Here is a 23,291-nt window from a genome sequence, read left to right as displayed (position 1 = left end):
ACCTTTTAAATACCTTGCGCACTATAAATGGGATTCCCACAAAATCTTGCTCACGCCTTTCAACAAGAACAGGGTTGACTTATGCAAACTCTGTTATCTTGATTAAAACCTCTAAATGGAGCAAAAATACCTTTTGAATACCTTGCGCTCTATAAATGGGATCCCCAGAAATTATTGTTCACGTTTTTTAACCCTTTAAGTGCCCCGGTCCTTTTTTCTAAATTTAAAAAAAAATCGCTAGCTCAAACTTTAAAGGCTTATAACTCCGGATCTAGAAGGAGTTAGAAGCCTCTTTCTTTTGGGCGCCTGACTGAATGACGGAAAGATGCTCAGTAGTAAAACTTCAAATCAATTTGCTAGAAGACAGAATAAAGTAAAGCAGGACCAAGTTTAGAGGTTGATCTTTGTTTCAATATTTGAATATTTTTGACTTTTTGGCTTAAAATCTCACTAAAAAGACTCAACTTTTTTTTTGCTTGACCATGAAGCACAATCCTTAGACCACAATCCATAGGCTTTACTTAGACCAAGAATGACGATTTTTAACTCAAGCTGGGCATTACAGAAGGGCTGACAGAAGGGTTTTCATCAGCTCATTCATCGCAATTTTCAAATTTTCAGAAGGAAGAATAGTTCGACAGTTGGTTAGATTGGTTTTGAAAAGGTGAGAGTGTTATTCTTCATATTCAATACTGTTTATACAATGAACACAAATATAATGCCTTACAAACAATGGATATGATATGATAAAATAAATTTACAGGCTTTGGCAAAACTACATAAAAAATACAATAAAATCTTAAAAGGTGTCTTTGAAAATACGGATTACGTTTTCAAATTTTCATATTATATAGTTCAAACTAAGCAAAAATGTTGCTTTTTAGGAAGCCCGAAGCAGTGGTTTTTACATTAATGCTACCTTAATTTCACTATTTTTGAGTCTCCGTATTATTATTGAACCACTGTGGAAAACGTAGAAAAAGAAATCAACCGTTCGCGTAATGAAGGAATTCGAGGTGTACAGGTTTTCAAGTTTTAGCCTTGATTTGCGATCATTCCTTATAGTTGTATAGTTCTTCACACGAGAAATTCAAGTACATTAATTAGTTCACGTTGACTTCTTATTGCACAAACTATTTCTAAACCAAAAGAAAAGTTCACAGTGCCTCATGAAGTTTTCTGGGGACATGTAGGATAATTGCGTTTTCAATTTCTTGGTTCTTGAATTTTGTTGTTCATTTACCTCCGAGTTCATTCCATCGAGAATTCTGTATCGGGACATGCAATAGCCCAATGAACATGCTAGAAAATGCAAAGAGAACATTTTATTACTTATTTCAATACTTCTGGTTAACATTATTTAGAGCCTATTGTTGTGAAAAAAAATTACACTTGAACCTTTGTCAAAATGGATGGTACAAATAAGAAGTTATAAATCAATTAATTATATTCATATACAGTACAAGATTAGCTCACCTGTGTGATTTGGCCAATGAAAACGATCCACAAGGAACTTCGAATTCATGAAGAAGAAAGGATCTCTGTTCAGTGCGTAGTTGTGCAAGTTACATGCGTTATCATAAACGATATATTTTGGAGCTGAGAATGTAAAATATTAGGAAGATTTTATTAAACAGTCAATGTTTGTAATTAAACCCAACACTTAAGTAGCTTGTTTCTTATTACACCTGGTAGAGGGTGAGTTATTCTGAATATCCGATAAAAACAAGGAAATGGACTGCTCTTTCCTCAAAAATATCTATTCTATTTAGTTTTTTTTTCCTCCCCGGGTCACATCTATTATCTGATGTAAAAATATTTACAGAGTAAATAACCTGTAGGAAAGCGCGTCCGAAAGATCGTGAATGGAATATTTGGAGACTCTTCTTTGTCCATGACTTGAAATCCTATGCATATACCTAAAATTAAGAAAGATTAAAGCAAAGATACGGACAATAAAACCTTGATGGGGTCGGGCAGAATATAAAAGCCTCTCAGAGTAATATCCATTGGAGCAAGAAAATGAGAAAGAAAATAATAAACATTTTATTTGAGTCGATTTAAAAGCATATAAACACCCCTGTCTCAGCCAGTGGGTTGAAATAAATGAACATGATGCCAATAGAGATGTGAAACCAAACATTCTTTTTTATTCAGTATTTCAAATTCTATTGTTTGCAGGTAAAAATAATGACAGACTCTCAAAATTATAGTCTCTTGCCCATTCATTGCACATTCATTAGCGACAGGGTTTGTGATACAGGTTACATATAAAAATATCTTACCATGAATGCAATAAACTGTAAATATTCCAGATGTTAAATTCGGATGACCCCTGTGGTTTTTCCTACATTCAACAGTTTTGGTCTTTACCTTGTCTTGGGCAAAATTACCACGCTTTCGCACAGTAGGAAGATTCGGGAAGCTGGAGAAAAAAATAGAAAAACAATACACAGTCTCGACCCAAAAATGCAGGTGAATTAAATGATGCAGGATTCTATCTAGTTTGATATCTTCGCAAATTCATTCACAAGCAACTTAAAATTAAGTTTCTTGTCAAAACATAGAGAGAAGAGAGAGAAAATAAAATAAGAAACATGCTAATTTCTACATTTACTAGTAGACAAACCATTAATGAAATTATGCTAACAATTCAAATAAAATATTGAACTAATTACCTTGAAAATCCAGGCTCGGTGTCGTAGGACCCTGTTCTAAGTTCTTGGTAGTTTTTGAAAGGCTGCTGAGCTTTATCGATAAGGTCCAGCAGCAAACCTTTCCATATGTCGGGTAAACTGCTTTCCACGGCCAAGTCAGCTAGCAGCTTGTGAAAAAATGGGTGCTTCGTTTGAAGTTCTCTCATTTTATCACTGTTAGCTTTGATGTTTGGTTTCAATATCTCTAACAACAGATCACAGGACCTTTGATCTGGGTCGATGTAGGAGCATACAGGCGATGAAGAACTTAGCATGCTGAATATATCTTTTAGGCTGACAGGGAATTTTGACCGTTTGCTAAAAATATCTAAAGCCCATCGCATGATATTATGGATGGTGCGGTGTTTCAAACGCATGTTTTCTTGAAATAAACGGGACGAACGCACATCCATTTTCACCTCATACCATCGTTTTAGACTTTTTCTGATCTCTGGCTCTGCAATGGCAATCCGGTGTTTGAAATGACTATGAGAATAAGTAAATGATAAAAAAACTAGTTAAGTTAGTCAATTTATGTTTTAAAAGTCTGAAGATTTTCAGTGAAAAAGTTCATTAAAAAATGTAATTTTTTATGGTAACTTTTATTGGATGTCGGTTGCATAAAATATTACAATTAAACTTACGAAAATCTGGGGTATGATAGAAGATCATCATCATCTGTAAGCGCCAGAGATAAAAATTTTCGTTGGTGTCCGAGGCTTGTTGCGTCACAAACTACAGTGTCAGGGGCTGATCCACAAATATTGCACTTGGCATTGTCGCTGAGGCTGATATCTAGAAGCTTCAAGAAACCGTACCAAGCACAACGGAAGTTATTGTAGGACACGAATTTGTTGAAACTTGAATTCCCACTACCAGCTTGTAGGGTTTGTAGCACCTGGTAATAACCATGGATCGTACAACTGGATGAAAATAATAAAGAACATTATAAATATAATTGTCCCCATGCATGTCAGAACTTATAAAGAGTGGATTCTTCAAAACTCACCATCTGTAATGTTTGTGCTTATAAAATGGACAAAATCATTTTAACTTCGTGTTAATGAACTTTGATCTTATAAAAAGATCGCATATTTCTTAGAGAAAACATATTTTCTTATAATTAGCATAAAGCAATTATCTTTTTACGCATTTTTAATTGTTTCAATTTTGATCAGAGAGTTTTCACGTTTTCTGATTTTCACATTTCTGACAGAACATGGATGTATGTTGAGGGAAGTCAGAGAAAAAGTCACTATTTTTAATTTACAAATTTGGAATTTAAGTCAATGAATTTCAAGTTATAATTCATCAATTTTCACTGAATTATTGGCATGGCATTTCACAGCACACACCCATAGGCCAGCCGGTGAGTTTTGGTTCTTTTGTTTTTCTGTGGTTTGTCTAGGACTTTGGTTCTCAGTGCCTCTCTTTAAGTTAGGATAACCATAGGATTTTCAGTACAATTTTCAATTATAGAATTTACCTAAAAATTTTCTTTGGAATTAGCTCATTTCAGTCATGTTTTCTTGTCATTTTGTCTCTATGATTTGTTCACATTTTTGAGAGATTTTAGAGGTTTATCACGAGCATTTTGAGGATATCTAGGATATTTTGTCATTTAGTCAAGGATTTGTCATTTTAGTTCAAAATATTTATCATTTTCATTTTGTACTTTTTAGTTTGAACTCTGTCAACACAATACATCAATCAACTTCAATTGTGTGCGTGTTCCAAACCGACCCTTAATCTGTGTCCAGCCTGCCTGCCTCTACACCATCTTACTTAAGTTTATAATGGGCTTTTCCAGAAAAAAACCGTGCACCCCCTGTTGAGGAGGTCCAACCTTTTGAGACCTACCCGTTTGGAATTCCAGGCAATTTTAGGATCATACCCCTCTGGAATTCCGAATTTTTACAAATTTTCAATCATTACCCCCTTGGAATTCCACTTATTTTTGACGGATTTTCGTCTACCCTTATGGAATTCCACTGCACTCAAACGTTACCCCCTTGGAACGGAAATGGACCTCCTCAACAGGGGGTGCACGATTTTTTTCTGGAAAAGCCCAATAGATGAGAAACAAAACATCAGATATTTAATTTGCAAAGACAGTTCAAATAGATTTCAAGTAAAGCCATAGTTTGCACCCCCCCTTTTTAATAGGGGGGGGATGCCAACTTTCTGGAGGGCCTTTGTAGGGGGGGGTACCGAGATCTGCCGAAAAAACTAGGGGGGATGGGAATGTAGGGGGGGGATCAAATAAAAAAGGGGGGGTTTGGAAATTTTGGTCAATTTTCTAATCAAATACAAGTAAGTTAGTTATATTCTGTCATTGTTGGCTCGTGACTATAATACTTCATACTCTTTCTTGTTGATAATTTTGCTGGTAGGTGGGAAAGCGAGTTTCCTTCGAAACGGATTTTCTGTAAAAAAAAGGGGGGGGATAAGATTTCATTACAAAAGGGGGGGATGGGTATATAGGGGCGGATGAAATAAACCTAGGGGGGTTCATACCCCTCTGCAAACTATGAAAGCACAGTCGCGAAAGCATAAAATTACTGACACAGAAAATGTTGACCTAGAAAAATGATTTTTTACCTATTCAAGATTTTTACCTATTTCCATGCAAGAAATGAAGCATATAGTCACGCATAACATTATGGTGGATCAGAAATTTTTCCATGTTCAAAATTCCTTGGTCAAGACCATCATACGGAAGACAAGCGTTACAGCTTGTACACTTCATAGTGGTTACTGAAATAAAAAATAAAAATAAAATCTACAATACATATCAAAATTTAAAAAAATTACGTTTCAGGTTTCACTTGATCTGTTTTATGGTTAGCTTGAAATCGGAAACATTATTTTAACATGTTACCTTTACATTCTAAGGAATAGTTTTTGCAAACCAGAATCTTCTCCTCCCACATGAGCGGTGAAACTTCATGACCACAATATCTGCAATTGATGCTGTCTTCGCAGATGTATCGACCTTCCTGCTGCTTGAGGAATTTCGTCGGGTTACATGTATCTGGGTTGGGAACGTCGAAAGATATCTTTCTCCATGAAACTGTTTCTTTGTATGGTACGGATGTTACGGATGTAGGAGGGTCCAGTAAGAAATCTGCAACAATCTCTGACGGATTTTCTTCTTTTCGCTTCTCTCTCATCATATTACAGTGGCAGCAATATATATTTAAACATACACAACAGAAGATTTTTCTTCGATCATAAGTTAACACGCCTGGTGTTCCCTCGACAACGACGAGAAGTTTTCCCGTTGCAAAAGGTATCTCTGAAATTTCATTGTCCTAAAATTGAGAGTTTAAGTTAATTACTATGTACAATATGCAAATTCTGATTTAAATTAGCTGCCATTTCAAGCAACGTAGAAATAAATTGTAGAAAACATTTAACTACTTCTCCTTCAAAATAATGTAAAAGCAAACAAAAACAACAAACGTTTGAGAAGAAAAATATTTCGACAAAAGGAACTGCAGTGTTCCGGAAAAGAAAACAGAATAGATTTAAAGATCTTTTTATAATGAGTTTTTATCGTTGTTTTTTTGTAGGATTTAAGGTATAGGATCCAGAAAAATAGTTCACACACACCCACACACACACACACAAAAAAGAATAACCAAAAATTGTCTTACATTTTTTGGATGAGGTGTATCTAAAACGTAAAAAGAAAAACACAATACTTTCACCATTCTAATCAAAATAAAATTCTCTGTTGAATTAAAAAAAATCTGGCCAGTAAGAAATAACAAGATAACAACGAAATGATTACCGAAGGGGTCTTCATTCTCTTCCCAGACTTCCAACTCGTTTATCAATGATCTTGCTACTTTGACATGGATGCACAAATCTGGCATTAAAGATCGAATTCAACAAGTGAGTAGTTTTATAATGTCAAATAAACATTATGTTTATCTCGTTATAACTATAATAACTGTACATACGTCGTTTCGATTGAATGAAGTTCACACGCTTTTCTTATAAGAATACACTTTATAAGAATGTCCATGATGAAAATGGCCAAAAAATTAAGAATAATGCTAAGAATATCACCACCATGGAATTTTGCTACTCAAGCTAAGAATGTCATTTTTAGAGCATTTTCAATTATGAGTCGCCAATTACCCCCAAGTAAGGCTCCTTTCACAAAAATGCCATTTTATGCTCGAGACGTATGTACTAAATGCTAAATCTAGTCTGAATTCGGATCCTAACCTAAGAATGCTTGAAGAATATTTTAGGATGGTTTTCCCAAAAAAATTAAGAATATCCATGATGAAATGGATTTACATCAATCTTATAAAAATGAAAGCGTGTACTCAACCCTAATCGTGAAAAGTCGTTGTACCTGTTTCACTTTGGACTTGGTCAGTGTCACATGAGAGACTTTCGATATGAGCTTTCTCAAAGGGGTTACATGTACAGGAATATAACCATCGAATTTTATCTTCCTCCCCAAGAACACATTTCCTTTGAACGACAACAAACTTGCGTTTCTAAAGAAAATAAATGCATGAGTTATTGCTCTATAAAGGATTTCTACGGTTGATGTAACTTTTCTTCCTACTCTAAAGAAATGTAACTTCTGTAAAGAAAAGTAATTTCCTTATGTTTTGTATTTAGCGATAGGAAAAACTATTCCATAGCTCAAATAATTTCATTTTATGAGGATCTGTAAGTTAACTTATTACAAGCGATGAAAAAAAATATCAAAATATTAAAACAAGGAATTTAAATATTTTAATCATTACCATTAAGGCCATTTTTTCTGGATCAAAGTCGGGAACAACAACGGTGAAGAAATGGTCATCGATCGGTACGAAACATTTTGATTTTCGAACCAGCAATTCGTAAAAGACACTAGGGTCTGATTCCAAGCTCTCCTAAACAAGAAAAAACAAGGAAACTTCTACATTTCAAATAATATAAAACTTTTGTAACAAAATGAAAAACGAAGGCCGATTCTCATAGCTATATAAGCATTCTCCATTGATGTGTTTTGTGAATAGGAAGGAAGATATGTTACCTCATAAAGATCGTCACCATCCCCAGCATCATCAACATCGGTCTGTTCAGCAATTGACGGAGATGTGTAATCATATTGCGTTGGCTGTAAATATAATGTACATAAGTATCAATAATAGTTCAAGATTATTTCTGAATAGAAGGCAAATGGCGTTGTCTTACCTCCAAATTTTTTATTTCATTCTCTCGATGCGAGGTTGTTGAACTTGAAGATGTAGTTGGATTGTTAATCGACTAAAAAAGGTTAACAACATTCAAAAATTAATTGATGTTTGTTGACAGATTTCGAGAAAAATATCTTCACCATTAAAAAATTGATATCTATACTTCCTTTATAATATACTTCCTCTTTCCTGACAAAAAAGGTAAAAAAAAAATTTTCTAACCTCGAAATTCTCCGTTTCATTTCTTTGAGGCACTTGACGGCAAAAGGGTAAATCCAGCGAATTCTTTTGAAAAAATTATTGTAACATTATAAAAATCTAAAGCAGGGGTATGAAGGGAAGCCTTACAATGTTTTAAAGTCTGTAGGGAGTTATTAAAAATAAGTTATTGAACATGTTGGGCAAGAACATTAAGCCCGTAGTTTTTATTTTTCATTTGTATAAAATCAAATCCTCAAAACTCATATATACTGGCATTTACACCAGTTAAAATAAGATGTAGTTTCTTTGTTCACTAAATGAATACTCAATTCCCAAGGCGATTAAGATTTTTTAAAATTGGGTCCTAAAAAGCCATTGTATAATAGCCCTATAAGGTATAGCTCTAAATAAAGAATTAACTTACTAGATTTGTCTCGCTGTTTGATTGAGCATTTTTTGCAGTGATCCTACTTCTGAGATTAATCTAATAAAAAGGGGAATTTATTTTTCTTTGATCTTAGCAATTTGTAGGTAAAAACAGCAATTTTAGTTTGACGAAGGCTTTGGTCAGCGTAACATAAAATTACGAGATCAATTCAGAGATTTGCCATAACAGGGATATTGATATGGAAAAATCTAGCATTACAAACCATAGACAGTTCTTCGTGAACAAAGTTAGGAGGTCGCTCAGTCACAGGCTCTATGCGATAAACCTTTTTCGATTTGATAGGGTACAAATCACAACTTCTTTCGTATACCATGTGTGACTTTTTTGAAGTACGATGGCTGTTTCCCCTAAAACCATAAAGTAGTTAGGTATTAAATGCCTTTAAACTCAAAAAAAAGTAAACAGAAAAATCCTTGTGGAATATATTATGTAGTATATCATGGAATATAGCAAGAATAATCACATTTAAAAATATAAAAATATACCACACATCTTCAGATTCTATTTGCCTAGAGCTTGTTGTCGCATTTGATCTACTTTTATTGCTTGAGGACTTTCTTTGTTGACATTTTAACGATGCTTGACGTTTTGCAACAGCCTCTTTTAGCTTAGGAACTTTTTCCAAATGGTCAGGATCATCAGCCATGTCGTCCAAAAGGGCATTCTTGAACCAATCCTGTAAAATTCCTTTTGGTTTTCTTTTTCTTTTACTTGACATCTCTAAGGACAAGCAATACAAAAAAGGATTATCAAATACATTTCTTCATAACACATAAGGAATTGAACTCCATCAAACGGTTTTCAAAAAAAAAGACTGGACTGTCCAGATGAATTGGATTTTCATCAAATAATTGAGCGTATTGTTAATATTAAATAGTGGAACTTTGAGTAAAAGAGCATCAACTGTAATCTGATCCAAGATACCAACATCCGAAGTTACCTTCGTTTAAAATCCTCACTCTATGAAAATTTTCAGGTTTGCTTTCAAACTCTTTTCCTATAAAATCCATTATTCTATCCATATATATTAGTTATTAATTTATTAATTTAAGATTTTTACTTGTAATAATTTGAATCACTCAGGATTGCCAGCAATTTCCTAAAATAATTGTCCCTGATTTTTTATTAAAAATTTACTCTTTTCCCCTTAACTTTATTAAAATGGATCCTAAATCAAAGCTAAAATAGACATTTTCCTTTAAATAAAAAAAACTTAACGAACAATGTAGTTCAGAAATGTGAACGGAAAAAATTTTTTTCTTAATACTTAAAGTTTCCTGCTCTTTCAAGCATTCGTCAGTTAGTTTAGTTAGTTATATAAAGGAACAATATACATATAAGTTCTGAGGTGTGTACGAATATATGTTGACCTGAATATTCAAAATTTTAATGTAATGGGTTTAAAAAAAGATACATTGATACATATCATACATGTCTCTCTTGCTTACTATAGTAATTAACTTGTATATGAACAAGGAGAAAAATACATTTTACATAAGATTTCGAGAGTTTTTTCATTTTTCATATCGTATCTTATTGAAATGTTTCTAATTATTATATGCACCAAGCATTACTTGATCGTTGGGCATGGCACAGATTTCTATTAATTTTCTAATGAGCACATTTAAACTGTCTTCAACATTCAACTGTTTTTGTGACCATGATGCAAATACTTGGTGTACCTTTAGAGAAAAATCAAGACATATAACACAGTTTCTGTTGTTCTGTTCCAGTGTTCTGCCACATTCATCTTCGTGTACTTTGAACACTAAGTCTCCAGCTTTCGAGGAAAATCGATACGTTTGCCATTTTTCAAAAATAATACCACTTTAACTGATAGTTTATATTTTTCATATAATAATCAATGTTAATAAACTCTTAACACATTTGAGTAAACAACCAATCATATCTCCGTTGCAAAACCGCTACTCACTATTGATATAACCACCAGGACTTCTTTATTTAATAATCAACTAGAAGAACAATAATGTTGATCACAGCAATCTATTGAGTAACTTATTCACAGCATAAATTTCTTAACGGCAATGATTTACCTAAAAAGACAGGTGTTGGCTAGCACAAAATTCGTATATTTGCTACATATCTCTTTCACAGTGATCTTTTATTGGAAATTTTGTAAAATCGGGATTATTTTGGCTAATTTCCTTTGTATCTCCTTAAGTAGTGCTCATATAAGGAGATGAAATTCGGTATATGAAGTCTCCTAATAGCAAAGTAAAAGTAGGAAAACAAGTTTTTTGATACAGTATAAACTGTTCACCAGTTATTGGGCACTTTCGTTTTCTCCATCTATCCCGTCCTCATTCCGGTTGAGATCCCTCTAAATCGGAATAAAGTTAATTCTGGATAGAAAAGTGCACAAAATGTACTTTTATTTGCCCTCTAAAGGATAAAAGAAAAAGAAAGCATTTTTCTCAGTCAATTTCCAAAAATTTGGCTAAAACAAGGAATTTGAATCCGATTAATTTAATGAAAGATTGCCGTGTTAACTTAAGAAGGGTGTCAGAATTAGCAAGGGAACATTAACACTAACTAAAATTTTAAAGACCTTTTTGTAGGACAGCAAATATAAAATTGCCCAACCCAAATTGCTCCTCGTCCAACCCAAAAATCATAATTTCAAGCCAAATTAACCCTGGTCGGACATTTGTCCAACCACCCACTTGAAATTGTTATTTCAAGCCTAGAAAGATTATTAAACTTTTGGAGCTGTAATGATTTAGCTGCTAAACTTTTAAATCGAAATAAGTATTGTGTCCTATAAAAGGTCTACCGTGAAGTCGGTTAGCTTGCATCAGTGGAGGCTAACATGCATAGCCCTCAAATGAATAACCTGGCTGGTCATCAAATTCAAATCAAAACAAAAATGGTATAGAGTAGAGCTGCGAGCAGAGCTGTGTAGTTCATTTGTTTTGAAATTTTGCTGCTTTGATTGGTCAGTCATAATTGATGGCTATGCAAGTTTCCCTCCACGGATGCAAGTTACTGTATCAAATTTGATGTTGCTACGTCAACTGTGTCCAACTTGTACACACCATCACCGTTGGTTCTGGTTGGTTGTGACAGTGACTGTGGTATACACACAGTGTGCAGAGGGGTCCAGCCCGCAACATTTTTCAGGGGGGGGGGCTAAGGAAAATAGCCCCCAGCTGAATTCTCACAAAGCATAATATCAAAGAAATTTTGCATGTAAATTCTCGATAAATTTATGCGCTGCAGACAAAAAAAATTTTTAAGAGGGATAAAACCTTCCCTACAGCATAGATTTTTAACATAATTTAAAATATCTTCAACCTATTAGCTTTGTCCCCAGTTCTATTACACAACACTCAGCCCCCCTGGCAAGCTAGCCCCCAGTATTTGTTGAAAAATACATCCCCCAATCAATCAAAAATGATTTATCCCCCCCTAAACTCAGAGGGGGGGTGCATTCTATATGTATAGTCGTCAGTGTGTGACCTTGGTTGCTGCTGCAGAGAACCACAGGTGATTGAGGTTGATTTCCACTCACTGCAGTGAAGTGAACAAACTCTCGCCTAAGTCAACTCACGCTGTGATCCCTCATCACCGGACGATCTCAAACGAACGGAATCGACGATCGAACCAGTCGAACCAAATCGAACGCAATCGACCGATTGAAATTCGATTGTCGAACGCAATCGAATCTCAATCAAACGTCAAAATTCTGGGTAATATTCGATTGGTCTCCCGGAAACGTCTGCCGGGACCCCCAGGGCCGGTCCACGGTGGTACGGGAAGGAGGTCATTTTGGTTCGATTGTTGTTCGACTGGTTCGATCGTCGATTCCGTTCGATTGAGATCGTCTGGCTTTATTCTTGCAGCTTCCCAACATCCAAGCTCTCAAACATCACAAGCTGAATGAAATTACTTTCGATTTCCCGTAGAAATTATGCGATGAACAATCCGGGGGTCAATGAATCGACAATCGAACGCAATCGAACATCAATCGAACGCAATCGAATATTAATCGAATCTGAAAATTGCGGTAATATTCAATTGAGATTCGATTGCGTTCGACAATTGAATTTCAATCGGTCGATTGCGTTCGATTTGGTTCGACTGGTTCGATCGTCGATTCCGTTCGATTGAGATCGTCTGCTGGTCATCATTGAGTGTCAGAAATGAAATGGGCCTGGGAAAGCTTACCTGCACCACACCGCTGCACGTGCAGCTCAATAAAATAGAAAAGGGAAACAGTGTGAAAATGCTGAGCAGGTTAACTCATCCACAAGGCCTGTGTAGAAACAAGTATTGTTTCGGAATCAACAATCGAAACACAAATGCTAATGGAAAGAGCTAGAGTGAAGATATTCAACAGTGAAATTTGAAAGATTTGAATGCTTCAATACCTATTGTATTCCACTCCCCCCAATGCACTATGTTCAGTTGTTCTTGGAGATATGTTCAACCACAAAACACTCTTTATCATTAAAAATTACTCCCAGCAGCAGCTACCTATAAAAATTTAGACACACACCATTCAACATTCGACCTCTCTTCGACACAACAAATCAAACTAATCGAATAGAATGGAATCCAAAGCAATTCAATCCAATTAGAATCTAAAAATTGTGATAATTCTTCAATTAGTTAATAATGTTTTCAAGAGATTTACTTAAAGGAGCATCCAACAAAAAAGTATTCCAGATTATGAATAAAATCAGCTAGCAATCAGATGGAAATTCCACTGCCGCTACAGACGCCATTTCGAAAAAAGTAAATAATGTAGCGCAGCGAACGGGCGCATATCACAGTTCATTTTCCCTTTGCGCGACCCCTGGCACCCCTTGCTCAGCTGTCGGATTCCGATGACTTTTGTTCCTGAAAACTTCAGAAGCTTGGATATGTAGAATACGTCAAAAATCTATCAACAGAATCTCAACAAATCCTCAAAGAATCACCTTACCAGAATTTCATACCATGGCGTGCCGTTTGGAAGGAGAGTTCGGTGTCAACGCCATGCAGAGTGGTATTCGACGCCTCAATGCCCACCGACACAGGATTCTCTCTGAATGACATCTTGGCAAAAGGACGCAGCAGTATGAATCGATTGGTTGATATATTTGTGCGGTGGAGGTGCCACTCTGTGGTATTCCACACTGATGTACAAAAAATGTATAACTCCATCAAATTGGACCAATGTCACTGGGGACTCCAACGATATCTCTGGCAAGACTCACTGGACCCTTCACAGCCCCCAGAAGAGAAGGTCATAAAAACACTCATTTATGGAATCAAGTCAAGCGGCAACCAAGCGGAGAGAGGATTGCGAGAGACAGCCCGAATCCTCAAGGACCGATATCCTACCGTCCACAAGATTGTTTCCGAAGATGTGTACGTGGACGATTGTCTGTCAGGTTCATCAGGCATGACAGAAGTCCAATCAATAGCAGACGATCTAGAAGTTACTGTCAATCACGGTGGCTTTGGCCTCAAAGGCTTCACATTTTCATCAAGACCTCCTCAAGAGTCTCTATCTGCTGATGGTCAATCGGTTGGAGTGGCTGGACTCAAGTGGTTTCCACTCAAAGATCAAATCTCTCCCGATGTGCAAGAACTCAACTTCGCCAAAAAATCACGAGGTCGCAAACCAACACTTGTATCTACGGTACCTGAGAACCTAACTCGACGACAATGCGTGGCCAAGGTAGCTGAACTCTACGACATCACTGGTTTAATCACACCAATTGTTGCCACCATGAAACTAGATCTTCACGACCTTGTCACTCGGAAATTGGATTGGGATGATGCTCTTCCCGATAACATCCGGACCATTTGGCTTGACCATTTGGCTTGACCATTTCGATATGATGAATGAAATCAAACAAATCAAGTATCAAAGAGCCGTTGTACCAGAAGATGCTGCAAGTTTGGACATTCAGACGCTTGACTTTGGGGATGCAAGCAAAAGCCTCATTTGTGTCGCTATATATGTTCGATTCAAGAAGAAGGATGGATCATTCTCCTGTCAATTCATCTTTGGTAGATCCAAACTCATTTCAGATGAATACACTCAACCACGTGCAGAGCTATATGCAGCGATGATCAATGCACACTCTGGTCATACAATCAAACAAGCCCTGAAGGATAAACACAAGTCGAGCATCAAATTTACAGATTCTCAGATCAGTCTCTATTGGATTTGTAACCTTCACCTGAATTTAAAGCAATGGACAAGAAACAGAGTATCTGAAGTCCACAGATTTACAGACACATCCCAATGGAAATATGTCAGATCAGAGGACATGATTGCAGACTTGGGCACTAGAAGATGCACAGCCATCCAAGATGTCGACCAACATTCAAAGTGGATCAACGGATATGAATGGATGAGAAGCAACCCTTCGGACTTCCCAGCCAAGACTACTACTGACATCTCACTGACAGCGCAAGAGAAACAACATCTTAAGAAAGAGTCAAGAGAAGAAGTACACAAGGAAGGTATCGAATGCTACATATCCTCAACCAAGTCAATGATTCCAGAAGCCGTTTCAAATCACTACAAATACTCAAATTATTTGATCGATCCCAATTGGAGAAATTTCAACCATGTAATCAGAGTGATGGCTTACGTACTTAAATTCATCAATAGCTTCAAAAAATTTCACAAACCAAATCCCTCAGCTTCTACCAAGGAAAGACACCTACTCCTAAATGATGCGGATATTGAACGAGCCAAATCCTACTACTTCAAAAAGGCAACCTCTGAAGTCAAACAATTTTGACGATATTTTATTGTCGATGACGTCATCGACGACGTCATTTTTTGAGCTATTCTCCTTTATAGCTTCTCAAATATTGATTTTCAGGTATATGTTATGATATTTTTTGGAATCCTTGGATAAATATCTTTCATTTAAGCCATATATGAGCTTCTAATTTTCACTTTCATTTTCAAGCCCCAGCGAAAGTGATGACGTCACATGGGGACCAGCAAAATGGTCAAAAATTTTCTCACCACTCGTTTTTGTGATCTTATGGACCTAATTGATCATTTAAAAAAGTTAGTTTGCTTTTAACAACTCTGTGCACACGAAGGATGATTTCAGAACATAGTGGCTCTCACTAGGCTAACGTACCCCTAGTAATCGAAAGCGCCAAAATCGCAAAATTGCGGTATAGCCACTTTTTTGGGATTTCAGCGCTTTTGATAAGGAAGCGTTTGGATTGTTATGTGTAAGTACGGTAGATAACACCCAACTTCATAAAACAAGTTAACAAAAATTGGGCTAGTCTCGGTCCTTTTCTGTTGTAAATGGGAAAATTTCGCCGGGAATGAGAAATGAGTTCGTGCGTAACCCCTTTTACAACTGATGATAGTCTGCAGAGTGTGAGATGATGGAAGAACAGGACTGACGCACTGACGTGCCTGAGAGGTCTCTATCGAGAGTATCACAGCGCTCGAATAAGTATCAATATTTTCTCTGAAAACTTGAGCTCTAATTTCTTTCATATGCAGTTTAATGTCATGTTTATCTCAGAAAACTGAGCAGTAAACTTATACTTAAAAGGGTTAAAACAATGTTGTACCCCTAAAGCCATATGGCTTTGCATACTCGACTAAGGTATCTCTATTTTTTCCAATTATCGGACCAGAATCGATAATTTTTAACGGTTAATTATATTGTAATTTCTATTGTGGATATTATTACGTTACACAACAACAAAAAATATTTCCTAAAAAAGTATATCGAAGAAAAAATAACTAAATTTAATCAAAACCATAGAACATCTGAATTTGTGGAGCTAAAATCAACAAAACTTTCACCTGGTCTAGAGTTAAAGTAAACTGGGCTTTTCCAAAATAAATTTGAATATGGGGGAGGGGGTTGAGGATATAATATTTTTTGGAAATTTACATGGTATGCAGAGGGGTTCTAGGTCCCCCCAGAAAATTTAGCCCCCCCCCTAAAAATTAGGTACCCCCTGACATAAAACCTCTCAGCCCCCAGTAGAATAACCTAAGGTAAGAAGGATCAACAGATAAAATAAAGATGAAACAAAGATGCTATTTTACACGAAACGAAGACTTTTTCATAAACTAAGAAACAAATATAAACTATAAATGTAAACTATAAAAACTGTGTGAAGCTTTAAAAATACAAACTATATGAAATGAAATTATGTACATTTAAGAAAACCAAGTTCCTCGACTTAAGACACTTGACCTTCAATAACGTATATGATATAAAAAAGAAACAATTTGAAAATGAATAGAATAGAACATTGTAACTTTTGACCCACCGGACGGCAGGTCTAACCCCCGGACAAGCATCAGTTGACCCCCTGGACATCAAATAGACCCTCAACACTCAAATAGAGCAAAATTACCCCAAACAGAGCAAGTTTACCCCCGGACAAGGCAAATTTTGTAGATTTTTCACTACCCCCCCCCCGGACACTATATATCCTCCGCCCTCCCCATGTACGAACTTTTTCTGGAAAAGCCTCTATTTCACCAGATCAAGTGCTTAGTACGTGATAGTACGCACGCTATGTATAAAAACTTTTATGTACCGGAACAAATTATTGGAGAAACAGAATTTAACCCTTGCGTCAAAAGTACGATTTTTTTTTGAAAATCTTAAATCTTTGAATTAACTTCATTCATTTCTTGCAATAACACTCGGATAACTCTCTAACCATACAAACATACAAACATAAAAAAATCTTAATTTTCGATTTTGTACCCTATCTGCAAAAGTCAAAGTCAATGTCTTTGACATTTTTTGTGCCATTAGCGTTTTAGAACTCAAATTTACAAAATTACTGAAAATCTGGAATAATTGCTCATTCAAGAAACTCAAAGTCTGAGAGAAAGTTAGAGAGAGTCTTATTCAAAGTAATCAAATTGCAGTCTTGTTCCGAATAAAGGAATAAATAATACTCCTAGAACAAGAAAGTCTCATTCCAAAAACCATTTAATTCTTCGTTTAACAAACGAAAGTGCGTTGCAGCAGTGTTTCGCTCTTGACTTAATCCCATTCGATGATAAACCAAAGAGCGTTCGTAATAAACATCACTTATTCTCGCTTTAGCTCCAGCTTTCTCGAAAAACGTAAACGAACGATCGTAAAGGGTTAATACGGTTTCGTAATTTTCCGGGTCTTTTTCTGATTCAGAGTCTAGTTTTGAGGTCGTAGCTCTGGCTTGTAAGAAATAAAGACATCCTAACTGGTACGGATTCCCGTTGGTAAATCCAGTAATAAATACATCATCAATGAGTTTCAAGGCTCTATCGAATAATCCAAACTTCATTTTATACCTTATCAAACAACTTTGGACTTCAATCAAAAAGCTTGTCGTTTTCAATTCTTTCAAAACGGTTACTAACTCAAGAATATCTTCAATGCAAGATGTCGAATCTTGAGATAGGAGTTTCAACTCGATCAACAACAAACGAATTCGGATCTTTAGTTGGGGTACTGTTCTCTTCTCGTGTGAAGATAATTCTTGATTTAAGGTCATTGCTCGTTGGTACGCTTTTGTGTGGTTACCAAGTATGGCATCAATAACAGCATGCATGTATGAACTCTCATCTTTATCGAAGACAATGAAAAAATCAGCAACGTGTTTCGCTTTTATCAAATTCCTCTCATTAATATATCTAGAAAAGTCTAATCTAAGACGACTCTCTTTAACTAACGGCAAATAACGACTGTAACATTCGTGTTGGGTTTGGAGAAAATTCAAGATGGCTGTCGCCTCGTTGTGACAGGAGATGGATCCAAAATGCATTGCCAGATGACATAAAGCTACAGTAAAGTTCTCCTCAGTTATTTGGCGTTTGGTATTCAATTTACCCCTATTGGTTCGTTGTAAAGGGAACTGCGAATTAAATACAGATAGAAGTTTCATCCCATAGAAATCTAAGATCGATGACCGAGTTAGCAATGCAGAATCTGACGTTTTAGAGTTTGAGACGATCATTCTAGAGATGCTGGATAAAATGAAATCTGGCGTACGTAACCCACGTAATGCCATCAATTTCGAGCAACGTAACATATCCAAGGATTCTATCTCCGGTACATTATCAATAACATTCTCATCTTCAGTTTAGATTTCTTTGATTAATTCACAACAACGAGATTCTAAATCTTTGTTATCCAATCTGTTCGTCTCTTCTTTAACAACATGTATCCAAAAGATGGCATGTTTTAAACAGAGTTCGTCATTTGTTTCTTGTGCAATGGATACAGCTTCCTTTAAAACTGTCATTGCTTGAGCATAGTTTCCATGTTGGTAATGCATAATACCATGATTGAGAGCTCCATATCTGAACCTCTTAAACATACTTTGGTGATTCTCTTGTTCACTTGGGTCTGCATTAGTGCCTTGATTCTGAAAGTTCTTTTGGTCAAAATAGAGTGAAAGCATTTTAGAAGCTTTATTGAATTCAGATACTCGTAAATAATTCAAGAATGATAAATAGTAAACATCTGGTATGTGCCAATGAGAGCGTTGGATTTCATTCAATTTCAGTTGGAGTTGGTTAGGTTTCATGACGTTATGAGAGTTATTTTCAAGCATAATGACATTCTCTTCTATAAACTGGTACACTCCTTCACGGCTGCTTAAATTATTCTGAGTTTTCTGGTTCTCAATTATTTTGGGTATTATTTTGACAGGTGAAGGCTGGTTTTCCTTACTTTCATTTTCAATCAAACTGACGTCACTGGTCGTATTCTCATCAACGCAACTGAGATCCATACTCCGTTCGCTATCTTCCAAACTCTGCTTTGTCTCCTCAAATGGATTTGAAAGTTGTTTATATTTAACATAATCCATGAATAACAGATGGATTTTTTCGAAAGTCAATTTCTTGAATTTTAAAACTAGTTTTCGTAAGAAGAGGCCAATCACGCTTGTCCGCTTTATAGGTGTGTTTTGTGTAGAGAGCTTTATGGACGAAGATTGGTCGATCACCAGTTCCTCAAGAGATTTGAAGACATCTAATATATCATCCTCAGTTTCCAGTAATTCAACCTCCTTCAAAAAGGAATTATACAAATCTTCCCAACAAAATGATTTAATGGTGTCAACAAATTCATGCCATGTTGAATTGGTTTTCTTGAGCATTTTTAATAATCCAATTAAAAAAGTTTGTTGTGTTCCTTTAGAGACATACTCGCTGTCCCAACCTTCATTGTCTTGTATCTTCTGACAGAAGACGTGGATAAGCACTCCACATGAAATTTCATAAGGTATAACTGCCATGGTTGTTTTTATTTTACATTTTAAGTAAATGTTTTTGTTTTTCTAAAACGAAACAAAAAGTTATCAGTATTTGGTAAAGTGGTGAAGTCTAGAAAGACAAAAGAGGATATAATAAGCAAAAACCTCATTGATTCTTGATTTAGCAAGGTTTTAACTGTATCGATAGAGAAGGTATTGTTTTTAAAGCTTTAAAATCAAATAATGAAAGTTCTATTAAAAAATAGCAACATAGAATAGTATAAAAGACTTGACACGCCCTTTAGAACCAAATATCATAGATCTATTTTCATTCATTAACCCATCAGTAGTAGGATTGAGATAAAGATTTTCTTGGGGATTTTATATTCGGCTATTTTTTTGGAAATCTTTACCATTACAAACAGTTACAAATAAGAGCCTGAACGAAATAAAATCTAGAAAAATCAATCCATATAATTAAAAAAAAATCAAATTCATATAATTAAAATTCAAAAATCAATCCATATAATTAAAAAAAAATCAAATTCATTTTGCAGTACCTCAAAAAGAACTTATTTTGAAAATAGCTTAATTTTAGCAAACATAAAAAAATCTCATTTTTCGCCTTTTTTCGACTTTTTTGAAAAGTAATGTTTTAGAATTTAGACAATAACTTTTGATCTAATTGACAAAATTTGACAAATGACCCCTCAAAATTTAAGTTTATCCGTCCTCTTTCCAATGCAAAAGATTTTTTTTTTTTTTTTTTTACCAAAAACCAACCATACGGCATGCCATAAACTAAACAAAGTTTAGATAACTCAAAATGAAATAAATCTAAAAAGAAAACAACACACTTCCTATAAATAACCTAAAAAAAATAACCTGAAAAAAAAAAAAAAATAGACTCATGAAATTGAAGAAAAACTATTTATGGCCTCTGCATCAGCTGTCGTGTTACTGAAAGGCGAAGAGCGTCTCCAGGACCTCGAGCCTCGCAGACACACCACACTTGATTTTACTAAACTGAAAGAAAGTTTTCTTTTTATAAAAAAAGAAGTCTCTGATAAAGAAGATTTATTCTTCTCGGCGATGAGTTCGCTTAATCTCCCATAAAAACGCTTCGTCTCTTTACTCATTCCACCATTGGAAGAGAAGGCAAGAGGAGTAAAAGTTCCATTCTCCTGGTCAAGGACTCGTTTCACATATTTTCGTTTCTTCTCTTTCTCCATCTGCTTCATAGTGCTAGCAAGATTTTGGCTTTGGTAACTTCTGGCAAAAAGGGAAAAGACCCTTACGTCGAGAAATGCCTTCTGTTGCCGTTGCCAAAATCCTCTTAGCATTATGTCAGCTCGAAGTTCAGGATCACGATCGAATTTCTTCTGGAGAACCGGCTCTTTCTCCACATCTTTGCATACGATGGATGATAAGTTGGCCGTAATATTGACCAACTCATTATGGCGCATATGGATAAATCCTCCCACCTTACATTGAAGGGCATGGTTCACGTTGAACTTGCATCCACAAACACAATCGGTTGGTAGGTTTTTCATATCCCAGCCATAGCGTAAGAAAATTGCGTCGAAAAATTCTCTTTTCGTCAAGGAGAATTCTTCAGATCTTATAGGCAGCGATGATAACCACGCGGATGCACCATGTGAGCATGCGATGTCGATGGCCTTCAATTCGTTTGGTGAAGATCTCGTTTTCAATTCGTTCAGCTTTCGTTCATTGAATGAAGTCTTTGAATCAGGTGGTGAATCAGGTATATCATTCGAGTTACCTGCAACCATATCAACGTTCTGGTTAATGATCTTTCGAACAAGATCTTGCGTGTGTTTGATGGATTGCTGGAATTCGATTTAGTCCGGCGGCGATCCAGGATTACCCTTACAATTAGTAAATATGGGTTTTTATTTTATTTTCCCATCATATGGTCCCTTGGGACCCCAAAACCGGTTTTTGCCAAGCTGGCAAAGGTGGGGAAATTTTTTTATGGGGGCTTGAAGGGGGTAGGGTCATTTTAGCCTGGGGGTCCTTAGAAAGTCGATTTTTGAAGTTCTCATTTATCTAAAACTGATTGTACCATCAGATAGAGCTTGAAGAGTAGATCTCCAAAATGGGGTCATTTGTCTCATTTGGCGGACTTAGTCCCCCGGAATTGGCTGATACGTCTTCAAAAATGCAATATTTTATGCTGACGTCAGCATTTTTGAGAGAATTTCCAGCGAAAGATACCACTTTTAAAAGATGCGTCTCGAAGAGTACTATCGATTAAAGGGGTCATTTATAGGGTTTCCTAGGCTAGATCATGAGATATTTGAGTTTGAAATTTTGCTGACTCAGCAGAAAAGGGCCAAAAACGTTGAAAAACGTTGAGTCAGCAAAATTTCAAACTCAAATATCTCATGATCTAGCCTAGGAAACCCTATAAATGACCCCTCTAATCGATAGTACTCTTCGAGACGCATCTGTTAAAAGGGGTATCTTTCGCTGGAAATTCTCTCAAAAATGCTGACGTCAGCATAAAATATTGTATTTTTGAAGACGTATCAGCCAATTCCGGGGGACTAAGTCCGCCAAATGAGACAAATGACCCCATTTTGGAGATCTGCTCTTCAAGCTCTATCTGATGGCACAATCAGTTTTAGCTAAATGAGAACTTCAAAAATCGACTTTCTAAGGACCCCCAGGCTAAAATGACCCTACCCCCTTCAAGCCCCCATAAAAAAATTTCCCCACCTTTGCCAGCTTGGCAAAAACCGGTTTTGGGGTCCCAAGGGATCATATAATGAGAAAATAAAATAAAAACCCATATTTACTACTTGTAAGGGTTGATGCAAAAAAGCCCTTTTCGCCGCCGGACTAATTCTACAACTCTCCGTGACGTCAATGATACCTAATCCACCCAACTTCACTGGTAGAGACAGCAATTGACGTTCATGGTCGTTACAGGTTCTGCCGTCGCACAATGCAGGGATGAAGTGGTGTCGAATTACATCTTCTACTGGTTGAAGAAGTGTTTTCAAGTCGGGAATGGTTCGAATGAGGTAGTTGAATTTGTGCACGAAACCAGCGGTGAATGCACAATACGCAGATTGAGGATACGCTTTCGCAATCTCGGAAAGTAGTTTGAGCTGTGAAACCCAGTCGTTCACGAAATCTGTGACGTATTCGATCTTAAATTCGTTTGTTCCAACTGCTGCACCCAAATGGCGTTTTCCTTCTTTCGTGATATTGATACCCGTACCTTCAAATATGACTTTTGCGAGCTCATACTTGTCTGGCTTTACTACTAGCCATGATTTCGAGCTTTTTGGAAAGTAGCCAAGATGTGGACCAACGTTTTGAAGTTTTACCCACCATCTTAGAAGAAACTTCAGTTGACCAGCAGCACTTAGGTCATCAGCATTATGCGACTTGGTTGATGTTGTTTGAGTCAATGTTTTCCAACAAGGGGACGAGTGCTAAAGCGTAGAGAGGCATGGCCACAGGATCTCCTTGGGTTGTACCTTC

General features: G+C 36.2%; 4 protein-coding genes across 4 annotated transcripts; 1 reads left to right on the top strand and 3 right to left on the bottom strand.

Moving 5' to 3' along the window:
* Positions 1-671: 671 nt before the first annotated feature.
* On the bottom strand, positions 672-9,555 carry LOC136815965 (uncharacterized). The gene is made up of 18 exons (XM_067072388.1): positions 9,044-9,555; positions 8,761-8,905; positions 8,535-8,594; positions 8,132-8,194; positions 7,908-7,979; positions 7,747-7,830; positions 7,472-7,603; positions 7,069-7,216; positions 6,493-6,570; positions 6,356-6,375; positions 5,578-6,010; positions 5,315-5,453; positions 3,341-3,619; positions 2,679-3,182; positions 2,286-2,425; positions 1,836-1,919; positions 1,477-1,599; positions 672-1,302 (listed from the first exon to the last, which is right to left on the bottom strand). Exons 1-18 carry the CDS (start codon positions 9,274-9,276, stop codon positions 1,109-1,111), a joined length of 2,931 nt encoding a protein of 976 aa, XP_066928489.1. The 5' UTR covers positions 9,277-9,555; the 3' UTR covers positions 672-1,108.
* A 4,158-nt stretch (positions 9,556-13,713) lies between these two features.
* On the top strand, positions 13,714-14,397 carry LOC136815991 (uncharacterized). Its single transcript, XM_067072413.1, has one exon. It carries the CDS (start codon positions 13,714-13,716, stop codon positions 14,395-14,397), a length of 684 nt encoding a protein of 227 aa, XP_066928514.1.
* Positions 14,398-16,215: 1,818 nt separating this feature from the next.
* LOC136815964 (anaphase-promoting complex subunit 5-like) lies at positions 16,216-19,860 on the bottom strand. Its single transcript, XM_067072386.1, has one exon. The coding sequence runs from the start codon at positions 19,815-19,817 to the stop codon at positions 18,657-18,659; it is 1,161 nt and encodes a 386-aa protein (XP_066928487.1). The 5' UTR covers positions 19,818-19,860; the 3' UTR covers positions 16,216-18,656.
* LOC136815990 (anaphase-promoting complex subunit 5-like) lies at positions 17,490-18,605 on the bottom strand. The gene has a single exon (XM_067072412.1). It carries the CDS (start codon positions 18,603-18,605, stop codon positions 17,490-17,492), a length of 1,116 nt encoding a protein of 371 aa, XP_066928513.1.
* Positions 19,861-23,291: the final 3,431 nt, after the last annotated feature.

Source organism: Clytia hemisphaerica, unplaced genomic scaffold (genome assembly GCF_902728285.1).
Source record: "Clytia hemisphaerica strain Z4C2 unplaced genomic scaffold, Clytia hemisphaerica genome assembly, whole genome shotgun sequence".
Lineage (NCBI taxonomy): Eukaryota > Metazoa > Cnidaria > Hydrozoa > Leptothecata > Clytiidae > Clytia > Clytia hemisphaerica.
Note: the sequence above shows the minus strand (reverse complement) of the source record. Positions and strands in the feature narration are given on the sequence as shown.

What these genes read in the sequence shown, in the direction of transcription:
- LOC136815965 (XM_067072388.1), bottom strand. Translation starts at nt 9,276, where the DNA reads ATGTCAAGTAAAAGAAAAAGAAAACCAAAAGGAATTTTACAGGATTGG. An exon ending in ATAGAATCTGAAGATGTGTG is followed by an intron (nt 8,906 to 9,043) that starts GTATATTTTTAT and finishes TTATGGTTTTAG; the next exon opens with GGGAAACAGCCATCGTACTT. An exon ending in ATGAAACGGAGAATTTCGAG is followed by an intron (nt 7,980 to 8,131) that starts GTTAGAAAATTT and finishes AACCTTTTTTAG; the next exon opens with TCGATTAACAATCCAACTAC.
- LOC136815991 (XM_067072413.1), top strand. Translation starts at nt 13,714, where the DNA reads ATGTATAACTCCATCAAATTGGACCAATGTCACTGGGGACTCCAACGA.
- LOC136815990 (XM_067072412.1), bottom strand. Translation starts at nt 18,605, where the DNA reads ATGTTACGTTGCTCGAAATTGATGGCATTACGTGGGTTACGTACGCCA.
- LOC136815964 (XM_067072386.1), bottom strand. Translation starts at nt 19,817, where the DNA reads ATGGCAGTTATACCTTATGAAATTTCATGTGGAGTGCTTATCCACGTC.